The sequence below is a fragment of the Mytilus californianus genome, unplaced genomic scaffold (genome assembly GCF_021869535.1).
Source record: "Mytilus californianus isolate M0D057914Y unplaced genomic scaffold, xbMytCali1.0.p SCAF_6, whole genome shotgun sequence".
Lineage (NCBI taxonomy): Eukaryota > Metazoa > Mollusca > Bivalvia > Mytilida > Mytilidae > Mytilus > Mytilus californianus.
In genome coordinates, this window is record NW_026262712.1 from 105,806,398 (window position 1) to 105,827,419 (window position 21,022).

The 21,022-nt window shown below is 32.3% G+C and overlaps 2 protein-coding genes across 3 annotated transcripts in view; one reads left to right on the forward strand and one right to left on the reverse strand.

The window, feature by feature from the left end:
* LOC127706466 (adapter molecule Crk-like) overlaps positions 1-10,136 on the reverse strand; it is a 28,438-nt gene extending 18,302 nt beyond the window's left edge. For both annotated transcript variants that reach the window (XM_052211094.1, XM_052211093.1), the window contains exons 1-3: positions 9,992-10,136; positions 3,294-3,416; positions 364-520 (exon numbers count right to left, since the gene is read on the reverse strand). In XM_052211094.1, the coding sequence (XP_052067054.1) occupies positions 364-520; positions 3,294-3,416; positions 9,992-10,026 (315 nt within the window). In that variant the 5' untranslated portion in view covers positions 10,027-10,136. The remainder of the gene's footprint in view (positions 1-363; positions 521-3,293; positions 3,417-9,991) is intronic.
* Positions 10,137-10,314: 178 nt separating this feature from the next.
* The window catches only part of LOC127706751 (nuclear pore membrane glycoprotein 210-like), an 84,489-nt gene continuing 73,781 nt past the window's right edge, over positions 10,315-21,022 (forward strand). Inside the window, exon 1 of the mRNA XM_052211409.1 lies at positions 10,315-10,538. Coding sequence (XP_052067369.1) covers positions 10,315-10,538 — 224 coding nt within the window. The remainder of the gene's footprint in view (positions 10,539-21,022) is intronic.

A 21,022-nucleotide genomic window follows, 5' to 3' on the forward strand; every position in this document is an offset into this window, starting at 1 on the left:
GTTCTTTGTTGCTGTATATCATATTTGCTTTTTGTTTAGTGTTTTGTACATAAATCAGGCCATTAGTTTTCTCGTTTAAATTGTTTTACAATAGTCATTTTGGGCCTTTTATAGCTTGCTATACCATATGGCTTTGCTTATTGTTGAAGGCTGTACGGTGACCTATTGTTATTAACTTCTATGTCATTTGGTCCCTGGTAGAGAGTTGTCCCATTGACAATCATACACCATCTTCTTATTTTTATATTGGAAGGAATAAAGTGTGTGATTTTTTTACATTTCTGACTGAAAATTGGTATTTAATATCTTGTTATGGTAAACTATAATTTTTATATTTCTGTCTATAAATACATATATACCTACCGGTTTTATTAACGATGTTGTGTCTAAATAATGTGTTTTATAAAAGTTTAATAAACTAGGTATATCTGAGAACTCCTGATCTCCAATTCTAAACCTTGTTATTCCAGCAGCATTTGTAATCTTGTTAATGATATAATGACTTATTTTATTTTCTTCTCTGAAAATAAAAAGAACATATTATTATCTATATCTAAATATTGAAAGGGCTAAACTCAAATAAGTATCTGCAACACTAAGTCGGTTTAAAGTATTCAAAACAGCTTAAATATTTAGTGTCCACAATTTTAATTGAATCCAAGCATTTTCAAAGAGCATAATATTTTCCACAGAAATAGAGGTCTCTACGAACAGATTAAGCAATATGGACATCTCACATAGAATTCTGCTTAAACCAGCAGTATGAGCTCTCTTGAACTTGTAGTGAGGTGTTATTTTTTGCTATATGTTGAAGGCCTCACTGTGACTTTAAGATGGAACACTACAATAAAAGTTATTCCTTTGCTTTTGGTTAGTACATTGAATGTTTAACGATTTTGGGTCATAAATTATTACACCATATTCCTTTTTTTCCATTTTTTTCTTTACATGCAACAATTCGTTTAGGTCTTTCAGGAAAATTGCAGGTCACAAGGTCTAAAGAATTATCTAAATTTGTTATACTTTATATCCACCTAATGTCACAAAAAAGTAGAGCTACAAAATCTACAGATAAATATTGAACCTGTTATGGAAAAAATAAGAAGTAAAGGTTAGGACAGAATTCAATATATCAACATAACTTTGATGAATAAAATGCTTCGCTGGGGCGCAGCTTGATACGACCGCAGAGGTCGAACCCTGAACAGTTGGGGCAAGTATGGACACAACATTCAAGCTTGATACAGCTCAGAATTTGGATTGTTATTAAATATTTGACACAGCATAGGTTTCTGACACAGAAAGAATGTGGTCTAAGAACTTGAATTTTTTTAATTTACCTATTATGGTCCAATGTCCAAAATCAAAATACATGGTTAGATTCAGCATATCAAAGAACCCCAATAATTCAATTTTCGATGAAATCAAACAAAGTTTAATTTTGGACCCTTTTGACCTCAATATGAACCAATTTGATAGCGGGGCCTACAAATAAAAAATCTAAATACATGGTTAGATTCAGCATATCAAAGAACCTCATATATTCAATTTTTGTTGAAATCAAACAAAGTTTAATTTTGGACCCCAATTTGGACCAACTTGAAAACTGGGCCCATAATCATAAATCTAAATACATGTTTAGATTCAGCATATCAAAGAACCCCATATATTCAATTTTTGTTGAAATCAAACAACGTTTAAATACTGGACCCTATCTTGGACCAACTTGAAAACTGGGCCCATAATCAAAAATCTAAACACATGTTTAGATTCAGCAAATCAAAGAACCCCAAGAATTCAATTTTTGTTAAAATCAAACTAAGTTTAATTTGGACCCTTTGGACCTCAATGTAGACCAATTTAATAAACAGGACCCAAAATTAAAAACCTAAATACACGGTTAGATTTGGAATATCAAAGAACCCCAATAATTCAATTTTAGATGAAATCAAACAAAGTTTAATTTTGGACCCTTTTGACCTCAATATGAACCAATTAGATAACGGGGTCCACAAATAAAAAATCTAAATACATGGTTAGATTCAGCATATCAAAGAACCCCATATATTCAATTTTTGTTGAAATCAAACAAAGTTTAATTTTGGACCCCATTTGGACCAACTTGAAAACTGGGCCAAAAATCAAAAATCTAAATACATGTTTAGATAATAAATAAATGTGATCAAAGATTTTACAAATCTAATGCGCCATACTGTGCAATTAAAGATTACTTCTTGAAATTTTTCAATATTTGAAATTTGAAAAAAAAATAATATTTGAAGAATAATTCTTTTCAATTTCTGAAATCTGAAATGAGAAAAAATTGGCCCCCCACAATTTCTTTTTATCCCCCCACCCCTTTTTCCCCCAAAAAAATTCTTTCCCTCAAGATATGGTCATAATCTGAATTCAAATTTCCAATGGAGTTGGCAACCATAATTACCCATTTAAATTTACCATAGTGCTAACTTAATCTATTTTATAATAGAATTAATAAAAATATAGTGTCAAATCTTTCATATGGATTTTTTGGTAAAAAAAAAAGATGAAAACATTTGCAGATATTTTTACTGGTCTTCCTTTATAAATATGCATTTCTTTAAACATAATTTAAAAGCAGTGTAAGGGAAGTAACCAAAACGTTGTATTTGGATTACCTCCCTTACACTGTTTTAGATTATCTTTATTGTTCATTAACCATTACTTTATACATAATTTAAAAGCAGTGTAAGGGAGATAATTTCAATGATGTATTTGATTTATCTCCCTTACACTGCTTTAAATTATGTTTTGTACTAAAGTATTTGTCCATTAACCAGGACAACCTTGTTTTTCCCCCTTTTTTGCCCCTAATTCCTAAACGGTTTGAGCCATAACCCCCCAAAGCAAATCCTAACCATCCCTTTGTGGTATGGAAACTTGTAGTATAATTTCAGAGAGATCCATACACCGTTCCACAGTTATTGTCTGGAAACTAGAAAATGCTCATTTTCGGCCCCTTTTTGGCCCCTAATTCCTTAACTGTTGGTACCATAACCCCCAAAATCAATCCCAACCTTCCTTTTGTGGTATTTAACCTTATGGTCAAATTTCAAAAAGATCCATTCACTTAAACTAAAGTTAGAGTGCGAAAACCAATATGTATTCGGACGACGACGCCGGACGACGACGACGACGACGCCGACGACGACGACGACGACGACGACGACGCCAACGTCATACCAATATACGACCACAAAATTTTTTTGCGGTCGTATAAAAAGACAGTGATTTTTGTCTTTCTTGATACTTACTTTACACATAAAACGAAATCTCCTCTTATAGACTGACTCTCTCGGACAAGAAATACACCTGGTTCTTTTTCTGGTATCAATATTTCATTGGTTTCTTCTCTGTTTAGTGGACCGAAGTACCAACTGAAATACAGTAAATAAATTTACTTTAAGGTAAATCAAATTTGGTATTTTTTCACTAATTCTACATCTTTGTGCAATAACAATATAGATAATCTATAAAACTAACATAATCCACTTGATTTTTTGGGCCATGATGATATTTAATGGGAAATCATGCATTTGTTATTAAAAAAATACCCCTAAAAATATCAGACCTTCTAGCATATGTGCTACACAATAGTCAAAAGGTGCCCTGCCAAAATCTGGCTATGCCTTTCTGTCTTAATAAAATTGTGTCATTATTTCAAAAGTATGCCCTATTTTCAAGGAAGTCCTTACTGAGTTACATGTAAGGGTCTTTTATTGAAAAAAAAAAAAATCAATTTTTAAAATAACCCATGTAAACTAGCTTTCATTAATTCTTACTACTGGACAACTAGGCTAAGAAGTCATTCTTCCCATCTGTCACTTCGCTTTTCTAGACAGCAAAACGCGATATCTAGCTACATTGTACCCCAGTGTTCAAACAGTCACATTAATCATTAATAATTTTGATTTTTTTGCAAGTTGATGTAACGGTACTTTTTCGATTTAAAGACATAAAGAATTTATTTCTTGAGAACAAGTAACGAAGTGAAATCATTGACTTAGTAGACGGGTCGTACATTATTTCAAAGAAACAGCTTCATGCACACAAATTGAAGTACTGTGGATTCATTATTACTCCATAGACATGAATTTTCATGGAATTTGAGGGTTAATGTGAACCACAAATTTAAGTGTTCAACAAAATATAATTTTTTTTTAGGCTTGTATGCAGGCTTTGGCAAAACCACGAAATCAAATATCCACTAGATTTTAAGAATTGGTCGTAAGCTGCTGATCCCCAGCTAACCAAGCTTTGTACGTTTACTTGCAATCAAATTATTCCTCGGCTGTTTTGAACTTTTCTTGTTTCAATTTTAATAAAATAATAGAAAGAAATCTGCCAACAGCATATGATGAAGTTAGGGCACATTTGAGACAGCTACTAGATATGGGGATTATCCGACCATCACATAGTCCTTTTGCTTCCAATGTGGTACTAGTTAGGAAGAAAGACTCAAGCCTACGCCTATGTGTGGACTACAGGAAACTTAACCAGGCCACGAAAAAAGATCACTATGCTCTTCACAGAATAGAGGAACTATTGGATAATACCATAACTCAGAAATGTAAAATGTAAAATTTATAAAATTCTAAATATCAACAGATATAAACAATTCACCAAAGTTTCATGAGAACTGCTGAAAGCATTTTTTAGTTATTGTCCGAAAACTGGAAAATCCCCTCTTTTTTATGAATAAAACCCTGTAACTCGGAAACGTTAAATATAAAATTTATAAAAATCCAAAGGGAGCTCATGTCAATAGTTATAAACAATTCACCAAAATTTCAAGTTGGTGAAAGCATTCTTAAGTTATTGTCAGAAAACTGGAAAATCCCCCCTTTTTTAATGAATAAAATCCCAAAACTTGGAAACGGTAAATCTGAAATTTATAAAAAACGAAAGGGAGCTCACGTCAATAGATATAAACAATTCACCAAAGTTTCATGCATATTGGTTAAAGCTTTTTTGAGTTAATGGCTGACATGTTGACGACGGACGGACGGATGGACAGACAGACAGTCAACGGTATACCATAATACGTCCCGTAAATGGGCGTATAAAAATATATCAAATCAGCTGAGTGACAACATTCTCATGACAAAAATTATCCATTGTTATTATGATAACTCAAACAATCACTCAGTTCTGCGTTAAAATTGTTTTGAATATAAAACAAGGGGGTACAAAGTCAATGATGTATTTATTGCACTTAATTATCAACAGTATTAGTCCATGGTGACTTCCAAAATCTCGATTTTCCTTGTCAGACACCATTTTTGTTTACTTGTGTGACTTGTACCAACTTTGATGTCGACACGACTTGCAATGAAGTAAGTTGACCATGGAGTGTTACTGACTTTGAAAACTTTTTTAGCAACTTAAAATTGTCATTTCGCCGGCAAGATTATGCTCTTAAACGAAATGGGCCAACTTAGATAACTGGTTCCTTATCAAAAATATATCCTTAATTTTGAGCTATGCTACAAAAGTTTGTTTACAGCAGTTACCAGTTTAAAAACTATCTGAATACCAAAAAGCCTGATAGACTAAATCTTTCTGATTAAATTTATCAGAAGCAAACCAGTGAAATTTTAGAAAATAAATTTAAAAATATAGACGGATCGATACAAAAAAGTTAACCTGTCGCTTGAACTGGTAAATTTCAGCTGTCAGCTGCAGACAATTAATTTACCTTGATTGTAATGAGGCGCTTGTTTTTATAGTTCTTATTCATGATATCACTTTTATGACAGGAAAGGTGGGCCTGTTTAAGGCAAGAGGTCAGGTCAAAAAGATTGCATAAACTTCATTTTTTTTCTGAATTTTGTTAAAATGGCAAACTTAGATTAGAAATCCGGTTCACACAACCGGACTAGAATATAAGGTATCAGAATTGTCTGAACAATACGACTGTTTTGGAAGTTCTGAACCAATATGTTGAAGAAATTCTAATTAATGTAAGGCCTTAGGGTCAGTCACGAAACCATATGAGCAGATTTACAAGATATGGTTGTTTCCAGTAAATTTTAATAAGCTTGAACTCTCTTCAGTGTGGAGGGGTAAAAATAGTTGTGTCTAGTGTTTACAAATTTTGTGAAGCAGGAACCGAATGTACGTTGACATTCCAACATATGCGCTAAAAAAATAGCCAGGAACTTTAATTAGTTGATTAAGAACTTTAAAATTGTCACTAAATATCATTTTGGGGGTAAAGACTTGTTGCACAATCAGCACCTGGCAATTGTTTATTTACATTTTCTACATTTACACATAATCATCTTAAAGGCGCTTTTTGATTGGATGCAGTCAGTTACAACTGCTACCAATGGAAATCATTACCTCATGGATCCGAAATTCTATCTTAATCCGCCAAGGGTGGAGAGGAGGGGACTGGATCATAACACTTGGCTAGCGAAGATGGGACATTAGCATGTCTTATTGTTAGAAATCAAAGCCTTAAAGGATGTTAAAGCAATTGCTGCCTAGTTAAAGTTTTGTGATTTTTATTTTTCATCCACATGTCAAACCTGAGAGGAGTCTTATCTAGTGAGAAGTAAGGATGTTTTAACTTTATATCAATAAAAGACTTATCCAGCAGAAAGTCATTTTTACAATGTTTTACATCTCCCAGGGGGACGACACATTTACCCGGCTTAAGGTGGAGGCAATAGAAATAAGAAGATGTGGTATATGTGTGCCAAATATATTTGTGGAAATGTATAACTCCCGAAAAAATCATAACAGATTATCCCCTTGTAGAGTGTTTATTACTCGGCAATAATTTACATGACAATCCATGCACCTGACTTAGAACGGTTAATGTGATGCCACCAAAATTCAAACTTGATCTGTGTTATGTGATAATAAGCATTGTGTATAAGTTTCAGAACATTTGGTTGAGGCAATCTAAAGTTAGAGAACGGAAACCAACTTTGGGACATACAAGGGTAAAACTTAATGACCCCTCCGCTACGACGGTGGCATAAATATATAAATAAATTATCATGATATTCAGTATTTTATATATGTTTACCTATGTAGATATTTTTTCGGTAAAAATATTAAGCAATTATAAACATCTAAAATATTCCAGAAAAAAAAACATGAATATAATTTAAAATTAATTGTGTTTGTCAAAAATGTGGCCTTTTGGATGGTGAGGATGGTCTATGTCAAGGCAAAATTTTATTGACACAAAAAAAATGTAATGGATCACTCCTAAAATAATGTAACCAGCGTGCAGTTACCAGTTGGTAAGCCGTCCACCAAAACCTATAACCATAATCACTTCATTTTCCCATTAACTATGGTACAGGACAAGTGTATTTCGTGTGACAAAGAGGTCTGACCTACTCTATTCAAATAATATATTATTTCATTATGCAACAAGTCAACAAATTAAATACAATCATGGAGAATAGGTATTAGGCGAACAGACCGGGATTCAATCACACGACCAAAGAGAACTATTACAACTAAAAAGTTGAATAATTATCAGGCAAAAAACATTTTGACGAAGTGAGAAATAATCCAAGGTGCTTTCAAATTCACTCAAGCAGGACACAACATTCTCATATTTCAACTCATTCTTTGTGAAAACTGATAGATTTTAACTACCAAGAACATGAAGAAGAAACTGTTGTGTGCAAGAATCATGTGTTGAGATCTTTAAATCTACTCTGGCTTATTGATGGCATTTTCCTCCCAATGTATCAAACATCTACATTTGTACATCTACATCGTTGAAATGAAAAGGGTCTAACTACTAAATTAAATCAGTCATTCAATATGGTGCTCATTAAAAACATTTTAACATGTACAGATTAAAATTATTATTTTCTTGCGTTGAATACTTTCATGACTTTATTAAATAAGATGTGAGGCTGTTCTTGAATGCCTCCGCATCAACTATATTTAATAGTTTTGTTGGTAAGCTGTTCAAGTCTTTGATGGTACGAGGAAAGAAGCTGTATTTGTAAGTGTTGGTTGATGTTTGAAGATTAATAAAGTATCCATACACACAGGTTGGGGAAGATGCTCATAAATGGGTACTATCCCCATTTATGGGTATCATACCCAAAATTGGGTATCAATTTACAGTGATAAAAAATTTTTTTTGTATATCATCATGACAGCTGTCATGATGCAAAATTTCATACAAATAGCAACATTTTTCCCTTTAAGACCATAGTTCAAATGAGAACTGAATGCAAAGATAATGGCCTCCAAAAATCCTATTTTTTGAAGGCTAGTAACTTTTATCCAAATGATATTTTTATCATGCTGCCTTTGGGTAAAATGTTGTCATTTACCTCAAATGTTTGCGCCATGACGGCAAATATCTTGCAATACAAAGTTTATATATTTTCATCATTGGAAATTTGTGTCTGATATGAGGTAAGTGTATAATACCCATTAATCAGTGTTGATGAGGATCTTCCCCAACCTGACTCCGAATACAGGAGTAGTCTACTAGGTAGGAGTGTAAAACTTCCCAGAACTTGTGTGCTATGTACATATGGACTTAATTAAAATTACTATAAACAATAAAGTAAAATAGTCTATAGAATAACATATATACATTATGTACAGTGGCTTTGGTGGTTTAATAAGTTGGTGTGTTCTTTACAGAACAGTGAAATCTCAGAAAGACCACGACATACTTCAAGAAGACCTCAAAAACCTAGAAGTATGGGCAGATAACCTGATAACTGGGGAATGCGGTTCAATGCAAAAAATGCTACATCCTAAGCATCAGAAACAAGAGCCATAAATTCTACAGTTTAAATGGACACATACTACAGCAAGTCCAGCATAACCTGTACCTAGGCCTACAAATTTCGGAGGACCTCAAATGGACCACCCACATATCAAACGTGGCAAAGAAAGCAAATTCAACACTAGGCTTTCTAAGAAGAAACTTGAAATACTGCCCACAAGATTGTAAAAAAAACCAGCTTACATCTGGCTCGTCAGATCAATAATGGAATATGGAGCCATAGTATGGGACCACTTCAGGGTAACAAACATAAATAAGCTTGAAATGATACAACATCAAGCAGCAAGATTTATCACCAGAGATTACAAGTCAAGAGAGGACGGATGTGTCTCCAAAATGCTTGCCCAACTGGAACTACAAGATCTCCAGACAAGACGAACAAGCCAGAAGTTAATATTTATGTACAAAGTGGTTGAGACGAATTCCTCAAAAAAAGCATGTCCGAAGAGAACCATGACTGCAAAGAAATTCGAAGAATACCACGCAACAAATATTGAGGAAAAGTGTTTTGACATTCCACCAAGCAAAACACCACACTATTCAAACTCATTCTTGTTAATGACAGTGAGTGTGTGGAATCAGCCGGACAACACTGTAGTGCGCGCATCAAGTGTAGAGAGCTTCAAATCTGCTCTCACGCCCCGTCAATATGCCAATGATTTTGCTAGGTCTTGAATACTGATAATGAGTTGGGTCTCGCAAGACCTTTTACTCCTAAACCCATGTTGACTGTCATTTGATATATTATAAAAATTTATTTCCAAGATGTTTACGAATACATACAGATACAAAAGTCCAGTCATTTCTTTCGTCTGGTAAGTCGGTTCATTTAATATTAAAAAGATGAACAGACTGAGCATCCGAATGAAACCAGCAGATTACAGAATTGCAAAAAATATCAGCAAGCAGCAAAGGAACTACACAAGAGTCCACAAAGATACATGAGATATACCACCGAATCATATTTTAACTAAAGAATATACCGAGATATTTTGCTGAATAAAATAGCCATAATCACGATAATCTAAAGCAGAAAATCACCACCATGAGTACTTTTTCAGTGAATCATGTGCTCCAAAAAGAGGAGAGGCGAAAGGGACTCTAAAAAGGGGGTAGTTGAAATTTTCTTGTAAAAACCGTCATTAAAATATCACTTTTAAGAATAACCTATATTTATCCTCTGGGTCAAAGTCTGCTGCCATGTTAGCAACCTTTGACTAAAACGTCAAGACCAAAAAAGTGTCACATTTGACTTGTTTTCGTGGTTTATCCAGGAAGTTTCCGAGTTCCCAAAACAAATATGGCGGGTATATATACGGGCATTTATTAAAGTCTCAAACCAAATAAAATTCATATATATTTTGTAAAATGAAATTATTCGGCGCTAGGTGAATAACAAAAATATTATGTCGTGTTGTATTTGTACTCAATTTATATTTGTTATTCTAGATTTTCTTTTTATTTTTGTAGTTTCCAGACTAGAATTCAAAATGGCAGCCGCCAGTAGCGTTAGGATGGCGGCAATTTTCAACATGCAGATCTATTTTTTGACTATTTTTACATTGTTTCTTTTTATATCAACCACACAAACTGCCCGTTTGAGTGATCCTAAGATATTGCTCCCCTATCACAGTTCTGCAATAGTCAATTATACCCTTCATGTCAATCTGACAAGGGATGAAGTGAAATTTGCCGACTCCAGTTGTTTTACATGGTAATTTGTAAAATACAAATACACGCGAATTTGGAATATTCATTTTAATCCGTGAACTGAAGTTCCACTTAGTTTTCATTATATGTTAGCTTTTAAAAATATCTCTGAAATCGCTTAGCCAATATTCTGAACCTAACATGGCCCAGGAACATATATATTGACGGGACTTGACACTACCTAATTGTAGCCAATTTTATCGTCGTGTCATAGGTAATAAAGATAGGATACAGAAACGGACATGTGTTAAAAACGTACTCGCTATTATCCTAATAATTTCTGATAATATCAATAAAATGTCATTCAAACTAGTTTTACAGTGATGCCAGTGTATCAAACTTGTATTCTGTCACTTCAAATTTGTTATAATCACATTCTTTTTATCACAGAATGCAAACAGGATAATTCAAAAATGGCACCGATTGTATTCCTAAATTCAAAAACATTATAAAACACTTCACATGAAATAAATTACACTTATTTTGGTCATTTTATATGACAAAATATATCTATTTTATGATAAAAATTGTATTTATTTACGATTAGAATTATGTGGTTACTTTATTGAGCAGTTCCGATAGTTTATCAGTCAGACGCCACCAAAATCCATAAATCTCGAGGAGTCCGAGATTTTATCAATTTTACACTGAAAAGCCTATCAGATTCATTTCCCGTTAGATATACTGTTCCCAGCATGGCCGCCTTCGGTACATCTAAATAGACTGCTATTGCTAAGGATTGCTTAGTGCACTCTGAGACTACTATAAAACATGTGTTATAGTAGTCTCAGGTGCACTAAGGACTTATAATATGCCACTAAGGACTAGGAGGGGTGCTGTTACATGTATTGTTTTTTTCATATTATGGTCTAGATTGATATTTAGTGCATAAATTCAAAAGTTTTTAGAAAAAGAACCACAAATAAATGAGTAATTGAAATATGTTTAGGCACGTGTCCGTTTTTCTTTGATAATGCCGGAAAACAGTGAACCGATTGACACTTGCCAATTTACAACTGATTAAACAATCATAATCTTTTTATTATACCCCACGCAACGAGTTGCGGAGGGTATAATGTTTTTGACCCGTCCGTCCGTCAGTCCTGTTTCTTGTCATCGCAACTCCTCTCAAACCACACAACAGAATTTCACGAAACCTTTTTAGATAATAAGGACATACTATGTAGTTGTGCATATCGACAGGAAATTGCGATTCAATTTTTTTTCTAGGAGTTACGCCCCTTTCAACTTATTTGCTTTAATGTACTACTGCAACAGATTGTCATCGCAACTCCTCTGATACCATACAACAGAATTTCATGAAACCTTTTTAGATAATAAGGACATACTATGTAGATGTGCATATCAACAGGAAATTACGGTTCAATATTTTTTCTAGGAGTTACGCCCTTTGAACTTCTTTGCTTCAATGTACTACTGCAACAGTTTGTCATCGCAACTCCTCTGATACCACACAACAGAATTTCATGAAACCTTTTTAGATAATAAGGACATACTATGTAGATGTGCATATCGACAGGAAATTACGGTTCAATTTTTTTTCTAGGAGTTACGTCCCTTTGAACATCTTTACTTCAATGTACTTCTGCAACAGTTTGTCATCGCAACTCCTCTGATACCACACAACAGAATTTCATGAAACCTTTTTATACGCCCGTTTACGGGACGTATTATGGTATACCGTTGTCCGTCTGTCCGTCCGTCTGTACTTCCGTCAACATGTCGGACATTAACTCAAAAATGCTTTAACCAATTTGCATAAAACTTTGGTGAATTGTTTATATCTATTGACGTGAGCTCCCTTTCGTTTTTTATAAATTTTAGATTTTACGTTTCCGAGTTATTGGGTTTTATTCATTAAAAAAAGGGTGATTTTCCAGTTTTCGGACAATAACTCAAGAATGCTTTCACCAACTTGCAAGAAATTGTGGTGAATTGTTTGTATCTATTGACATATGCTCCCTATCGATTTTTATATATTATAGATTTTATGTTTCTGAGTGACAGGGTTTTTTTCATAAAAAAAGGGGGATTTTCCAGTTTTCTGACAAAAAATCAAAAATGCTTTCAGCAGTTCTTATGAAACTTTGGTGAATTGTTTATATCTATTGATGTAAGCTCCATTTAGAATTTTATAAATTTTACATTTTACATTTCTGAGTTATGGGTTTTTATTCATTAAAAAGGGGGGATTTTCCAGTTTTCGGACAATGACTCAAAAATGCTGTCAGCAATTCTCATGAAACTTTGGTGAATTGTTTATATCTATTGATGTAAGCTCCCTTTACATTTTCATAAATTTCTAATATGACATTGAGAATTAATTGAACTTTATTTGTTTATAGTCTGACAACAGATTTACTAAGTATTGCGCAACAGCACAGTGTATTGCACAACAGCAAGAAATCTTTAATTGAATATAAATTCAATTCATATAACCGATTTCAAGTTCTTTGACTACATTTATTCAGAAACCTATAATATGTCAAATATTTAATTACAATCCAAATTCAGACCTGTATCAAGCTTGAATATTGTGTCCACTTTTGCCCCAACTGTTCAGGGTTGGACCTCTGCGGGCGTATCCAGCTGCGCTCAGCGAAGCAGTTTATTAGATAATAAGGACATACTATGTAGATGTGCATATTGACAGGAAATTACGGTTCAATTTTTTTTCGAGGAGTTACACCCCTTTGAACTTATTTGCTTCAATGTACTATTGCAACAGTTTGTCATCGCAACTCCTCTGAAACCACACAACATAATTTCATGAAACTTTGTAGATAATAAGGACATACTATGTAGATATGCATATTGACAGGAAATTATGATTCAATTTTTTTTTTTTTTCTTATACAATTATTTTTTCTTACACATATTTTATTTCTCCAATGACACTGTGGGGACGTGGGGTATGTGAGCGCGCTCACTAAGGTTCTTTAATTTAAGTAATTAACAGTTGTATCGAAAAGACTAGTGCTTAATATGTATAAATAAATGGTTTGTCTTTATTCACAATGATAAAAAGGACAAATCATTTTGCTTTTGTTTTATTTCTCTTCCGACAAAGTTATTTTCTATCGGTGCATGGCTTTGATGTGTGTCAACTAATAAGTTAAGAGTGTGGTCAGCTTGTTAACATGTTTATGTAAGAGGTATCAAGACAAAAGGAATAGATATATTTATGAGTTTTTTGTTTTTATTTTAATTCCGACAACGAAGTATACATGTATATATATGTATATATATATAAGTGCCTATGAATAGCAGCACATGACATACAAATCTATGGGAGTGTGGATTAATCAGTACAGAGATTAATTCAATTACACAAATAAAATGATAGATTGCCTAACAATGTAATTTTAACACACTTTTTAGTATGTAAATATAAGAATGTTTATATATATACAAATACTAAAACCTATGAGTAAATTCTGAAAAACTATAAAAAAAACATACACTTTTTATTACTTTTTTTTTTTTTTTGTAATTGTTGGACATTTGTTTTATCCAAACATGCTTAAACATGTTAAAGTAAATGGATTTAAAAAAAATCATTAATCGAACTTTAATCAAATGAAGTTTCATTTTTAAATATATAAAGGAGACAAAAATAAAAAAAAAAATGTTCAACTGTTTTTAGTACATTATATAACAAAAATTACCAGAAAAGCTCACTTTGTCATGATTGTCATGATTGTATATTATAATTCCTTATTTATTTGTATTGCATGAAACCATAATGTTGGCAATAATTATACCCCACGCAACGAGTTGCAGAGGGTATAATGTTTTTGACCAGTACGTCAGTCCTGTTTCTTGTCATCGCAACTCCTCTCAAACCACACAACAGAATTTCACGAAACCTTTTTAGATAATAAGGACATACTATGTAGTTGTGCATATCGACAGGAAATTGCGATTCAATTTTTTTTCTAGGAGTTACGCCCCTTTGAACTTATTTACTTTAATGTACTACTGCAACAGTTTGTCATCTCAACTCCTCTGAAACCACACAACAGAATTTCATGAAACTTTGTAGATACAGTACAACCTGTGACTTCCTCTTAGTTATGTCCACCCTCTTGTATGGTCACCATCGAATGGTGGACATTTATTGGGGTATTCAATCTTGAGATGTTGGCCATTTATTGGGGTCATGAAACATAGGTTGATGTTTTATCTAATTATGTTACCTGTTGAAATCAATCAGGGTTAAAGTTTTCAGCTTGTATGTGTCATTAAAATTTACCTGTACAGGGGCGTGTTTTTTTGTTCTTCGGTAGTGAGCCAGAAGAGGTCCATTTCTGTTTTTTTGCATAGGGAAGATCTTCTGGCCCTCTTCCACCTCTTCGTTTTTGATAGGTAGTTTAGACGGCAGAGTCACATAACAAACATGGCGTCGTTTAGTCTAAATGACATTAATAAATTTATGAATGCAGATATATTGGAATGTGAGCTGTGTTATAAACGTTTTTATGGTATGACAGTCTTAATAGGACATCCCTGTATGACGATAAGCTGGATAAATATAAGAACTACACGGACAATAAAAGTTAAGGGACGACTATTTGATATTCTAGGGAAGGGATTTTGATTGATTGGTGTTTAACGCTACTTTCAACACTAAGTTGGGCTATTCCGTGGTGGTCAGTTTAAATTTATAGAGGGCATTATTAACATTTTTAATCTGTAGCTTATTATGCATATTTTTCAGCTCTTAATTACCAGCCCACCCCACTAAATGAATGAATATCAAATGGTTTTTCTTCTTATTTAACACAAGTTTAATTGGTTGATTGTTTGTTGCTAATTATTAACGCCCAGTGACAAATATGTCGTGCATGTTCAGGACTCGGTTCAAAACACGAGTTTAAAAGTCAGGTAAATAAATAAAACCGAAGAAATGTATGATTGCTAATGAGGCAACTATCCACCGGAGTTCAAATATGAAGTGGATGTAAGCAATTATAGACAACCGTAATTAAGGCCTTCAACAATGACAAAACCCGATACTGTCAAAAGGCCCGACGTGAAAAGTGTGCGAAACAATTCAAACGAGAAAACTTACAGCCTAATTATACATAACAAAATAATTTACAAAACATCAAATATGAGTCGAGACATGAACCAACGACAACAACTAAACTACAGGCTCCTGACTTGGGATAGACACACACAGAATATGGCAGGGTTGATAAAAAAAACGAAGATTGCCAATGAGACAACCCTCCAGAAGAGACCAAATGACACAGCAATTAACAGCTATAGGTCACCGTACGGCATTCAACAATAAGCAAAGCCCATACCGCATAGTCAGCTATAAAAGGCCCCGAAATCACAAATGTAAAACTATTCAAACGAGAAAACTAACGGCCTAATTAATGTACAACAAAAAATGAACGAAAAACAAAAATGTAACACAGCAAAAAACGACAACCACTGAATTACATTTGACTTTGACTTTGGACAGAGCATACATACCATGTGCATACAGAATGTGGCGGGGTTAAACATGTTAGCGGGATCCGGCCCAACCAGCCCCCTAACCTGGGACAGTGGTGTAACAGTACAATAACATGTTTGTTAACCCTCCCCGAGGCTGGGACAGTGGTGTAACAGAACAATATTAGAACAACCTGCACAAATCAATTGCAATTAGATTAACTCAAAAGATCGGTACGAGACACACAAAAAAAAACTTACATTAAGACAATAGACACAAAGCACCGAAATAAGGGTATTTGCAATTACTGGAAGTTTGCTCAAAGCTAATTACAACTATAGTACTGAAATAAATCTTGTTCTCCAAGACTGAAGTATCAATCAGTACACAACCAACGGATTTATTAAAAAAAAAAAAGAAGAAAAAACAGTCTGAGAAATGTCTGGTATACATTGTATATATATATACTTGCATATAGATCCATATACAATGAAAATTTTTGAAAAGTGGTGGTTTGAAGGTTTTGACCATCGAAATTATGCAATAGAAATAATAGTTAGGACCAGAAGATTTTCTTCAAGGACCACCAGAGAAAAATGATTTTGAGAACTTTCCGATATCTTTGCTTTATACAAAAATAATCCAGTTTGGTTACTTTAAAAAAATTGAATAGACAAGATGTCCTTTTTGATCATATTCGAGACAAACATTGACGAATTTTTGTGCAGTTTAAGATTATTCTTAAAAATCAAATAGTGGGGGTTTACGCCTGATTTGTCTAGCAAAATTGAGTTAGAGGAAAGAACAAAGAAACATGTCACGAACAGAGCACACTTTTACAGTCATGTCTACCGGACGTATCTTAATTTTCTATAAAATCATCGTAAACTTCATTTAATATGTCATCCAACATAACAAAAATCTGCTATATTCGACGGCAAATTAAATTTTTGTTTTATTGATCTTCCGTAGAATATCTCCAGGTTATCTCCAGATTCATTCTGGAGATGTGCAGAATAGACCAATAAAACACGCCCCAGGTAACTCAGGTTTCTTCTCAAATTGACATTTCACCTTTTCTTGAAAATGAAGAATAGAATGTTTGTTTTAGTCTTTGTTAATTCATATCATTTGTTGATTTTTCTGTCTTTAAATTCACATATTTTCCTTTATTCTAATGTTTTTATTTTTTTATGTTATTATTATTTTTTATTTGTTTTTTTGCTTCTTATTCTTTTATTTTCTTCTTGGTAAGAATCTTGAGTAGAAATGACAAAAATTCAAAGATAAGTTATTGACTAGCATTTGAAAACAAAAGAGAGAATCCTTTAAATAATTATTTTTTTCAGTAAAAAAAAAGTTATTGTACATGATGTACATGGTATTCTATTGTTCGTTTGCATTATTAAATGAATTATTATTAATTATAACTTATAATCATGCAAATGATATGTTTAAAGGAACCATGAAGCAAGTAATTTAACAAGCCAGTTTATTCACAAATTTAAATTTTCAATATCATGAATATCAATCCTTTTATAATAAATTTTGTTAACAAAGTTGTACAATCTATTATCATAATTATTATTCAGGAAAACTACAAATATCATTATATGGTATAGGAATAAACTATTTTTTTTATCATTGATATTTTTCAAATCTCGAAACGAGTTTTGCATGAAGAATCACTAAAGAGATTTACAAAGAAATTATTTAAAGAAAAAATTGTCTTGCTTTTTTAAACAATTGAAAACTTAACAAATATGTTATCTTCAGTTTGGCTAATTTTGTCAGTTAAACAGGCAAACTTTGTCTCCAGAAAAAATGAAGTACACTTCTATATAGATTGTGACATTTTTATGGTCTATTAATTAAATCACTTTTTGTTCTGTGTATTATATTGTTGAAACCGCAGGACTGGCATATGCATGAAACATATTCTTGGTATACATTTGCAAAGAATATTTCACTCAACTCAGGTCTTTTTGATAAAGTTAATAATTGCTGGAACTTGAATGAATTAGATTCTTTAAAGCCCTTGATTAAAAATGAATTTTAAGAAAAAAAAATAAGAATATTTTTGAAAATAAAATAAAAACTTATGATGTAAACAGTAAACTCAAATGCTTCACTAAGTAAAGAATAAGTGGTCATAATTTAGAAATAGAAAATGGTGGATAAAAATTACTATAAACATGATAAAGGATAGAATTGTTTGTAAAATTAACATAACGACTTAGAGATAATCTATTTGAAAATTGTTTACCTTCTCATAATAATGCCTCTGACCAGTTTATGAATAAAATCTTGAATCTTATGAATAAAATCTTAACCAAGAACAAAAAGTAAAAGAAATGCTAAACCAATGGAACATGTTTACAATATTGACTCCTTTATAAAAGAAAGTCATTAGAACCAAGGATTTGTATAGTGAGAGGACTATACAAATCCTTGTTAGAACTGAGGGCAGAAACCTAATAACTTTTTTCCATGTGTTTTGATTTCTTATAGAATTGTTATTTCTTTGCATTATAATGTTTGTTTTGGGTTTTTATTTGTCAGAAACTTGATTAAATTGTAATATGTTTATATGACAATAAAAAAATTATCTAATTTTTCTATAATGAATATTTTGAATATACATGTATTTATTCAATAGAGAAATAATGAAATGCCTAAATTTTATTAAGAATAAGTCCTAAAGATAATCTTAAACATTTGATAAACAATTGTTAAATGCAGTAAGTATAAACAATTTTGATTTTAGAAAATTAATTTGAGAAACACCTTTTCAATGGAAAAAGGCAGGCGTTGTGAAAGTTTGCATTATATTAGAAGATGATATTCATTTATTATTCACTTGCCAAAAAATACATGTAAAAAATAACTTAAATTGATAGAATTATTTAAAAGTTATAACATCAAAACAAACATTTGCAAACAGTCATGAGAAAATTTTTACAACAAAAGTTAGGAAGCTATATGTTCAACTAGTTTCATTATTTCATTTTATTTTAGAATATTCTTGTCATAATCACAGCTATAAAATTTGACAAACACAAAAAGTCATATATTTTCCCTGAGACACTTAACCTGTAAGTTATGTAATTTTAACACTTCAATGCAGTCATGATTTCTCTTTATCCTTGACTAGTTTTTGATTAATACCTTGTGTATTAATTAAGCAGCAGGGGGTATAATGATGGACATTTAGGGCCATCATGGTGACCATATTTTTTATGGCCACCATTAATAAGATAATGTCACAGGTAGTACTGTAATAAGGAAATACTACGTAGATGTGCATATCGACAGGAAATTATGATTTAATTTTTTTTCCAGGAGTTACGCCCCTTTGAACTTATTTGCCCAATATACTACTGCAACCTTTTGTCATCGCAACTCCTCTCAAACCACACAATAGAATTTCCTGAAACCTTTTCAGATGATAAGGACATACTACGTAGATGTGCATATCGACAGGAAATTACGATTCAATTTTTTTTCTAGGAGTTACGCCCCTTTGAACTTATTTGCTTCAATATACCTCTGCAACAGTTTGTCATCTCAACTCCTCTGAAACCACACAACAGAATTTCATGAAACTTTGTAGATAATAAGGACATACTTAGTAGATGTGCATATCGACAGGAAATTATGATTCAATTTTTTTTTCTTATACAATTTTTTTTACAGTTATTTTATTTCTCCAGTGACAATGTGGGGACGTGGGGTATGTGAGCACGCTCACTAAGGTTCTTTAATTTAATTTGATATTCTATGCTCAAAAGCCTTAATATACCAATAATTCCAGAGACTTAATTTGAAATGCTCTTATTATATTCAGAATCGTTTGTGTTAATTTAGAGCAAAAGATATAATTTTGTCAGAAAAAAAATTATGCTTCATACAAATTTAAATAGCTTAGAAAATGTTCTTTTATCAAATCATGTGAAAATGATAACCTTTGTAATACAAGATTATATAAGTATCCCGGGAAAAAATGAAGCAAAAAAAAAAACATTTGTCCAACATAATTTATTAACATATGAAGAACACGTTTGACCAATATATTTCTGGACAAAAACGAAGAAAATTATACTACTTCCAACCATGCAAACTTATTTTATACAATATCTTAAACTGACAATATGGTCCAACTAATTGGTCATATGAATATATATATGTAATATATTAAAATACATCTCCATCACCATTGTCTTGGAAGATTTGAACTATTGGATGGTATAAGGGATGTAGACGCTGTACATTAAAACAAATGAATTTTAATAAATACATTATTAGTGGTGTTCAGATGATCAGAAATCAGTTGGTTGGGCTCAATGACGTCGATAATCAATAGGGATTTTGTTCAATCGCTTGTCGTTATGTTTACCGGAACTTTAGAATATCAACTTCTGGTCTGTTTCCGGTTTCCATTTTACATGCGCAGTCATACAAATTGTCACGAAAAATATCAACAGATGACAAAAACAATGTCAACATCCAATAATGATGAAAGACATAAATAATTTCTTTTTAGAAATATGGTAAAATCATTGACTTTAAAGATTGATCGTATGCTTTTTAAAAGAAACAACTTTTGTATGAAATATTTTCTTTCACGTCCAGTACTTTCTACTCAACAGCATACCTCAAAACATTCTGATTTTCAGCAAAATAAATTTACTACTTTAAAACGTGATGAAAATTGTCTTTAGTTAATGTTACTTCTATTTATTGCATTATAAACGTTATATTCCTTTCCAAATCGCTTGTCAATTAATATTTATTTTTGTAAATTTCCCTTTTATCCGGCATTGAAAATATAAACAAATCACGGATCAAATACAGATTAACTATGATGAAAATCCGTTTTCTTACATTAATAACTACAGACACACGAAGGGCACAGGTGACAGAAGAAGAATGATCACTAAAGTGACAAATACGCATTCAATAATGGACATTTGGTTGGATCCCTTGGTTAAATGTATATATTTCAATGCATTTATTGT